At 25.5% G+C, this 9,369-nt stretch overlaps 1 protein-coding gene across 2 annotated transcripts in view; it reads left to right on the forward strand.

Moving 5' to 3' along the window:
* The first annotated feature begins 778 nt into the window (after window positions 1–778).
* The window catches only part of LOC117168248 (venom acid phosphatase Acph-1-like), a 10,864-nt gene continuing 2,273 nt past the window's right edge, over window positions 779–9,369 (forward strand). Inside the window, exons 1-5 of one of the 2 annotated variants that reach the window (XM_033353748.1) lie at window positions 779–797; window positions 873–1,021; window positions 1,111–1,221; window positions 3,974–4,239; window positions 8,526–8,809. In XM_033353748.1, coding sequence (XP_033209639.1) covers window positions 893–1,021; window positions 1,111–1,221; window positions 3,974–4,239; window positions 8,526–8,809 — 790 coding nt within the window. In that variant the 5' untranslated portion in view covers window positions 779–797; window positions 873–892. The other variant, XM_033353747.1, reaches the window with a different exon arrangement.

Here is a 9,369-nt window from a genome sequence, read left to right on the forward strand (position 1 = left end):
TCAAAACAAAATAGACAAAAGGATGATGCTTTTCATGTAGCTCATTTGTTTTATGTAGCTTGTTGCTTGTTGTTTTTAGCTCATTTGTTATGTTTTCTCGAAATAAAATTTGTTTTATGAAAATAACAATGCTGCAAGATTGAAACTATAAGATCAACGTAGCTGGATCCTTATTCTCCGTTGTCTAATTTTTGTTTCAACTGGTTGAAACTCAAAGTTTAGCATAGAAACCCAGTAGTATAAATTTTCGCTATTCAGAAAAAATGTCCTTTTACGTTAAATACTTTTTCGTGATACAAATAAAATTTGATTTCAAATTTAAGAAAAAGAGGATTTGAATTTGTGCCTAGTAAATCCTTTTGCAGATAACATCATCTATTTGTGACTAAATCCACCAGTCATTTTTCTGACAATTATGTTTATGTCAAAATTATATTCAGGTGGTTTAAAACAAAATAGACAAAAAGATATTTTTCACGTAGCTCACTTGCTTTACGTAGCTTGTTGTTTGTAGCTTGTTATTTGTAGTTTGTTGCTTTAGCTAATTTGTTATGATCTCGAGAATACTTCAAATTTAAAACTATAAGATGAAAATAGCTGGATTCTTATTCTTTGTTGTCTAATTTTTGTTTAAACTGTTTGTTACTCAAAACAACACAATAATGATTAACAATCATTACAATCAGCATGTTTGTAATGTGACCGAGGGTCGTTCCGGGTAACGAATAGATAACGTTTGATAACACTCTGCACATCTATCAGTACTGCGTTTACTCTCAGTCGCGACAGAACCTTGTGTAAGAAGTTACGATTTTTAAAAAACAAGTTTATTTGTGCACTTTTCTTTTAAAGATTTTTGTTCTGTAAATTAGGAAAATAATTTCTGGTTAAAATGCGGATGTCTCAGTTCTATTGTGGACCAGTATCTATGTTGGTTATTTGTTTATTTCAAAACTTTTTACTGTTTGTTAATCTATTTCTGCAGTGTGCTAGTGAGTCAGAACTTCAGTTACTCAATGTGGTAAGTGAAAATATGTTATTTATACTTTTTTTGTAAGTAGTCCACATAACTTTATTTGACTAATTATGAATAATGTTTTTAATTGAAAGGTATTCAGACATGGAGATCGGGCTCCTGATAGAGAACTTGGTGAAGACTACCCCAACAATCCCAATAGTAATAATCCATTATTTCCTATGAGATCAGGTGGAATGACGAATGTAAGTGTCACACAAGCATTGCTTGGTACTTGTTTTTTTCGGAATAAATACGATTAGATTATTTATCATTTTTCTATATGGGTAATTCTTCAGAAACAAGGCACTTTTGAACTAAGAATTTTTTTTATTATAATTTTATTGAATATTTATGTTGTAGCTCGTGTTGAGTTAAGTCCACTGACAAAAAAAACTGAAGATATTCACGCTATAAAATTATCTGTGAAAGTTGACAGCATTAATTTTTTAGATTCTTTTAACTATGGCTTTTTATTTTTAAAATAAGGCAAATGTAGTAAAATGTTTAAAATTCAAAAAGGAAAAGACACAAAAATAATCTAATCCCAAAAAATCAGAACTTTATAGTTTCAAATAAAACGAAAATTGTGGATATAGTTGATTACAAATCATTATAATATTTTATCATAATTGCTGTTTTCTCGTCTCTCTGTATATAAACTAAAATAGTTCATCAAAAAACATTACACTTTAACACCTTTTGAGCCAAAATTTTTCCCGTTAGTTATGTTGAATTATTACTGGTTTTCTCTTAGCAGAAGCCAAGAATAAGGTTACGTACGTGAATAGAAAACAAATTTTTCCTAAGGTTTCAAAATTAGCAGCATTTGCCGAGATTCATCCAAAACTTAAATAAGGTGTTTTTCGGAAATTTTCACCCCCCCCCCCTTAGTATGTAAGATGTCAATATTCATTTAAACTTTTATTCTTTAGTCTATAGATTCCTAAAATTTCTAATTATTTATCGCAGACTTCACAGTCTTTCTCCCATTTCCCTCTTTTCCCGCTTTCCTCATTTTTCTACTTCAATGCAAATTAAATCAAAAAATCAAACTTTTTTTGTTGAAAGTTAATTCTTTTTGATTCAAAAGTCTGCTGTTATATTTTTGATAGTTATTTCATTTTTGTTATAAAAATTTTATTACTGTCAAAAAGTCAATGTTTATTTTTCACTTGAAAATTCAACATTTTGGATAATATTTTTTCATTTATGACTTAAGAAATCTTTACTAGTTGAAACTTTAACTACTTTGTGAAAAATTTGTCTCTTCTAGATATTTCCGTTATTTTTTTTTTTTAAATTCACCCAATTAATTTTTGAAACATTCATCTTTTATAATTGAAAATTCAAGTATTTTTCTAAAATTTTGTTTTTATCAATGAAATTAATTTTTGTGGTTAAAAATTCATTTTTCGGGTTGGAACCGAATTTTAATTCGGTTAATTAATAACCGAAAATTTAATTCTTTGGCTGAAAATTTAATTATGTTGTTGGTAATTTGTATTTTTTTTTTACTGAAACTTAATTTTAAACTGGAAATTTCACTATTTTCTTTTGAATTAAAAACCTATCTGTTTTAGTTAAAACCTGCATTTTTTAATTCACATTTGATGTATATTGTTGATAATTTGTCTTTTAGGAGAAAATTAATTTTTTTGTTTGAAAATTTATAGCTTTGGTTAAAAATTCAATTATTCTATTTTGCTTCAACACTCATCTTTTTTAGTCGGAAATGTATCTTTTTTGGTAAATAATGTATTTTTTCTTGGTTAAAACTGTATATATATATATTGTTAAAAATTATTTTTTGGCTGATAATTCAGTTTTTTAACTAGAAATTTACGTATTCCATTTTTGGTTGGAAATGTATTTTTTTTCATTTAAAATTCGTATATTTTGTTGAAAATTCGTTTGTTTTTTATAGAAAACTTACCTTCTTGATTGATTATTTGTCTTTTTCATTTAAAAATTAAATATTTGATTAATATTTCTTATTTTTACTTATTAAAATAATGAATAATTTTAGTTGGAAATTCATTTCTTCGCTTGTGAATTAAACTATTTTGTTTAAAATTTGTTGTTTGTTTTTGTTAAGAGTGAATTTTTTTACTTGAAAATTCATCTGATTTGATGAAAATGTCTTTTTTGTACGTATTTGATATTCTTGGTTGAATATTTATCCTTTTCATCGAAAATTATTTCTTGGTTTAAACATAGAACCCCTTAGACAAAAATTTAATGTTTCTTGTTCAAAATTTATTTTTTAAACTAAAAATGTACTTTTTGAATTTCATGTTGAAAATTAGTTTCTTTGGATTTAAAATTCAACTGTGTCGTTGAAAATTAATCTTTTTTATTTAAAAGTTTAACGATTTTCTTATTCATCTTTTTTGTTGAAAAATAAACTTTTTTGTTCGAATTTCATTTTTGTAAGAGATTTATCCTTTTATAGGGAAGTTCGTTTCTTTGGTAGAAAATTAATTTTTCTCTTGAAAAATAATGTATTTTGGTAAAGATTTTTTTAGTACCAAGTTAATATGCTTGGTTAAAAATTTAACTTATTAATTAAAAATTTGTTTTCCTGAAAATTAATCATTTTGTTTGAAAACTTATTACTTAAGTTTAAAATTAATTTCTTTGGTTTCAAAATTCATCTATTTGGCTGAAATCTTTTGTTGTAGAGAAATCAACTATTTCGTTAAAAATGCATTTGCTTTGTTCAAAATGCAATAATTTGTATGGAACAGATCAGATTTCTGCTGAGCTTTCCTCCAAGTTGTGATGTCTTTGGATTTTTTTAGTAACAATATTTCTCACTAAGTTAATTCTACCCCCCCCCCCCCCCCCCCCCCCACATATAGTATATAAGAAGCAGTAAGGTTTGATTAGAACTTATTTCTCTAAATCGCCTTAAAATTTTTTGGATAAACTTCTATTTTGTTGTATTTGAAACAGGTAGGTAAAAACAGATCATACTTTCTGGGAAAAATTCTTCGCAGGCGATATAATGATTTTTTGGGCTCTATATACTTGCCTGAAAATATCAAAGCCCGCAGTACGGATTCTGAGAGAACAATAATGAGTCTGCAATTGGTTCTGGCTGGATTATATCCTCCTCATTCTCTACAAAAATGGAATCAAAATCTCAATTGGCAACCAATACCTTATACATACGTAAAAAAGAGTAGAGACTGGTTATTGTGGCCAACCACGTGCCCTAAGTATGTTTTATAATTTCTTTTCTTCTAACTCTGAATTGTTTTTTTATACAAATTTCGGAAGTCGAAGGCTATAAGAGCCAACTTCAGTTTTCAGAAGTCCCTTTTTCATATTTTCTGCGGAAGGGCCGCAGAACGCGAGTACTCAATCGAAATTATTGCGCAATATTATGCATTCTGATTGCAAGTGGTTCAGGTAACATTAAGTGTTTATGTATTGAGGGTGCCGGTTTAGTAACAAGGCCAGTCCGAGGGAACCCCCGAAAGTGTTATTATGTGGGACTTAGAGTTAGCCTGATATTGAATTCACCTGCTAAATATCCTAAATAAAAAATAGGTGTTACGAAATTATCGTTTACATTCTTTTCTTTTGCATTTTCATGAATAATGTTAATGGAAATTTCAAAATGAGAAATTCTAATTTTAAAAATTTACTTCCAAAAGAGAAACTTTAAATTATAAATTATTCTTTGATAATAAAGGCAACAGTATTCTGTTCTTAACATTTTGATTGAATGTTTTTAAAATAAAAAAAGAATTATATTGACAGCTACTTGATCGTATTGAATAAGGTTATTTGTATTTATTTATGTTTATTTATTCACATTTTAACAAAGATTAGGAATTTTTTGCACCCTCAATTTATTATATTAAAATTTCAAGATAAATGATTCTATTTTGAGATAGAAATTCTAAATTTTCCTAAACATTACTTATATAAAAAGAATTTTAATTAGTTTTCAATATTGGGAAATAATTATTTTCTTAACATTTTGCTTTCAGAATATAATTTAGTTAACTTTTATAGACTGCAGGTAACGGTAAAAAAGTTATGAGATTCCAAGGAAAATTCCCAGTAATTTTATCTATGAAAAATTAATTTGAAGGAAATATTTTAAAATATTTCCAAATATGTCAAATGATTCTCTAAAATATCAGGAATGGAAAAAAGGTAATAGATTTAAAAACAATATTTGTCGACTTTGCAAGATTACAAAATTTAGAAAATATTCTAATGTATTCCCGAGATACCTAGAAGTTTTGAAAGGATACAAAACTAATTACATTCAAACAAAACGTAAATTTTTAAAGATTTTAAACAAAAAATAAAAAAGATTTAAAAATTTTTTTAAAGGTTTCAATACAATAAACAAATTTTCTTAAGATTTCTCGGAGAATTTTACATAATTTTTTATTTTGTAACATTTTTTAAAAGAGAATATTAAAAGAAATCCAAAACATTACAAAAGATTAAACAAATTATCAAAAAAGAATTAGGAAGTTTTGAAAGCAATTTTTTTAATTCTGCAGATTTTTTTTATAAACCTTATGATAAATTGTATTTGTTTCTACAGAGATTTAGAATATTTTGAAAATATTTCAGAAATAATAAAAAAATTGAGCTAAAATATACATTTTTGTAGATTTTGAAATAAAATATTGACTTTTTAAAAGATTCAGAAAAATTCAGAGATAATGAAAGAATTTCCTTAAGATTGTTTCCAATATTTAATGTGATTCTTTGTCTACAAAAAAATAATTTTAAGATATTTCCGAAATTTTAAAAGATAAATCCAGAACTTTTCGGAACAATTTTAGGAATAATTCAAATCAGTTTAAAATGTACTTAAGATTTTTTGGATTTTTAAAGTTATTAAAAATATTTTAAAACTTTCAAAGATTTTCGAAGTTTTACCAAATCTTTTTGAAATTTTTAAAAAAGTCAAAAATTTTACCTTTTAAAGAACCCATAATTTTCCTAAAAATTTTTAAAATTCTCCAAACTAAAAAATTTGTTGTTAGAAATTTTCCATAAGTTTTTTCGACATCGAAAATATTCTAAAATCTTTTAGAATTTTCTCGAAAAATATAGAAATATTGTATTTATAGAAACTTCACGCAAGTGAACAAAGAAAATTAAGAAACAGCAATAAAAAACTTTTATTTTGTGTTTAAAGTGATTTTTTCCTCCAAATTATAATATTCTTAAAAATCTTTTGTTATTCTGGACTGTAAAATAATTTTTTGATGCAGGAGATTTAGTTGAAGATTCGTCTTTCTAGTGTGAAAATTAATCTTTGTTTTTGTATAAAATTCATCCTTTTCTCATTAAATTGCAAATTTTTGATTCTAAATTAAAATATTTTGTTTGTGAAGAATTCAACTCTTTTGTTAAAAACTATTATTATCTGTATTCTCGAAAATTTATGTTTTTTTGGTTGAAAATTAAATTACCTCGTTAAAGCTATTCTAATTATAATTAAAACTATTCTGTTATAAATTCACTTATTCGGTGGAAGATTCATCATTTTAAATAAATTTTTGTCTATTTTGGTAGAAAAATATTTCTTTTGATAAAAAATTCATGAATCTGGTTGAAATATTAATTATTTGGTGAAAATTTAATTATTTGTTTGATAATTAACTTTTTTGTAGAAAATTCATAATTTTAGGTTAATGAATGATTTTTTTGTACATAAATGGTCTTTTTGAGAAAACTTTTCATTTTTGTGCGTAAAAAGTAGAACTTATTGGAAATTAATCTTTGTAAACGAGAATTCAACTGCTATACTATATTATACCAGTATAATTAAGCAGGGTGTATTCAAAACATAAATTTCTAATTTTCATATTTGTTAATTTATTTTAAACACAAGATGACTTTTGCACTATAAAAGATTTAGTTTTGATAAAATACTTCAATTTTTTACAAAATGAATCAATTTCTAACATACTAGTTAAATTTCCAACATAAAAAGACGAATTCCCAACAAAAAATTGTCATAATTTATATTTTAATGAGAAAAGATGAAATTTATAAAAAAAAATTTAACCAAAGTGAAGAATTTTCAACAAATAAAGATTTTTCACTGAAGAAAAAATATAAGGTTTTTCAGATTTGTTTAACCTTCAAACCAAGAGAAAAATTTTCCTTAAAAAAAATGGAAATTTCAAATAAAAAATATGAATTTAGCAAAAAATTAATTTTCCACGAATCTAGTGCATTGTTACCCAACAAAATGGAAATTTCAACCAATAAAATTATTTTTTTTTACCAAAAAATGAGAATTTTCAACAAAAAAGATCAATATTAAAAAAATGGAACAGTTACAATTTCAGTAAAAAAATAAATTTTAAACCAAAAAAGGCCTAAGTAGTTGAATTTTTAATTAAAAAGGGTTAACTTTCAATAAAAGAGATGCATTTTCAACTAAAAATATAAATCTTTAAAAAAATGATTTCTTAGCAAAGTGATTGAACAAAATCTTGCAAACAAAATAGCTGAATAATAAAGAACAGAATGATAAATTTTTTAAAAAAGTTTCACTGTAAAATAAAAAATTAGGCTTCTACTAAAACAGATGCGCTTTTAAATCAAAAAGATAAATTTTCAAAAAACTACTTGAATTTTCATCCAAAAAAGATTTTAGTTATTTTTTAGAGATCAAAATTTAATTTTGTAACAAAAAATAATTTTCTACGTGAAAACTGATTTTTCAATCCAAAACAATGAATTTTTTCAACCAAAAATATGTATTTTCAACAAAATAGTTAAAATCTCTACCAAATTAATGAATTTTTATCCAAGACAGATAAAATTTGTACTAAAAAAGATGAATTTTTTCATAAAAAACGAAAAACTTTTTAATTTAAACAAATTTTATGTTGAATTTTCATCCAGAAAAGATTTCAGTTCTTTCTTTAACACAAAAATACGAATTTCGAACAAAAAGTAAATTATCTAGAGAATAGTTTAATTTTCAGCAAAATTATTGCATTTTCATCCAAGAAAGATGCAATATTTCTACTAAAAATATGAACTTTCAAATAAAAATATTTTTCAGAAAAAAGAGTTTTTAATCAAAAAAGATCTTGGACGACTTTATCAGCAACAAAATATGAATTTAAAAGAAACGGTCATAGTTCTACGAAAAGAATTAAATTTCTAACCCAACAAGATGCATTTTTTACCAAAATGTTAAATTTGCAACCGAAAAGGATATCGTTTTAAGATAATTGTAAAAATTTTCAACCAAACAATAAAATTTATAACTAGAAAGAAAATCTTCAGGAGAAAGTTTTTTCGTATTTGCAAAAATTACGTACATGAGTGAAAGAACCCTCCTACTGTAACAAATTAATTCCGGGAAAAAATTAGAAATTATTAGTAAAATTTTAATAACAGAATTCAATCAAGGACGTGCTTGTGTATTAGGCCCAATTTTGACCAAAAAACTAATTAGGATTCTTTTTGAAAGGCGGCTTCAATTTCTTTATTCAATTTGTAGATACATTGAGGAATATGAAAGAGTACAAAAAATGCCTGAAGTGGTGGCCAAAGTGGCAGAATTTTCAGGTTTAATGGATAGCCTCACAAAACTGACAGGGAAGAATATAAGTAGTGTTAGAGATATACTTATATTACATAACACACTCGAAAATGAATTTTTGATGAACTTAACAATTCCGGATTGGGGAAAAGAATACCTAGCTAGTGGAGAATTAGCACAAATTAGTGCTTTCCAAGTCGAGCTGAGGAATTACAATACGTTGCTCAAAAGAATAAACGGCGGTAAGTTCTAATAATAATAATAATAATTTATTCAGCATTTTTAAATTTATATATTTTCAAAAGAAATATATACAACCTATAACCCCTAGAGACTCCACGACACTTCTCGTTTTCCGATTTCTCCTTCGTTCGCTTGCCCTCACTCCTTGTTTCATCTCACGCATACACATACACGGCCAATCGCGTGCGATTTGTCGCGCTGCACAGTGGGGTGAAATCGGAAAACGAGGTTCAAAATGACATTTAGAACGCAATTATGCACCGATTTTAGAATTTTTTTTTTGAAAAATTCAGAACTAAATTTTTCAGAAAATGGTGAGAGTAGATTTTTTATTTTTTTGTTTATTTAATTTTTATTTTAATGCAAACATCGAAAAAAATGTCGATTTTTCTAATTTCATTTTTTATCTTCTAGACAAAATTTTTCTTTTACTTCTCGTCCCTTGAATTTAGTGCAAAGGGGTATAAAAAATATAAAAAAATTCTTAACTTGCATAGTTAATTGTTATAAACAAATTGTATTAACAAATACTCGACATTAAGGGTTATTCGGCTTCAAC

Source organism: Belonocnema kinseyi, chromosome 2, assembly GCF_010883055.1.
Source record: "Belonocnema kinseyi isolate 2016_QV_RU_SX_M_011 chromosome 2, B_treatae_v1, whole genome shotgun sequence".
NCBI lineage: Eukaryota > Metazoa > Arthropoda > Insecta > Hymenoptera > Cynipidae > Belonocnema > Belonocnema kinseyi.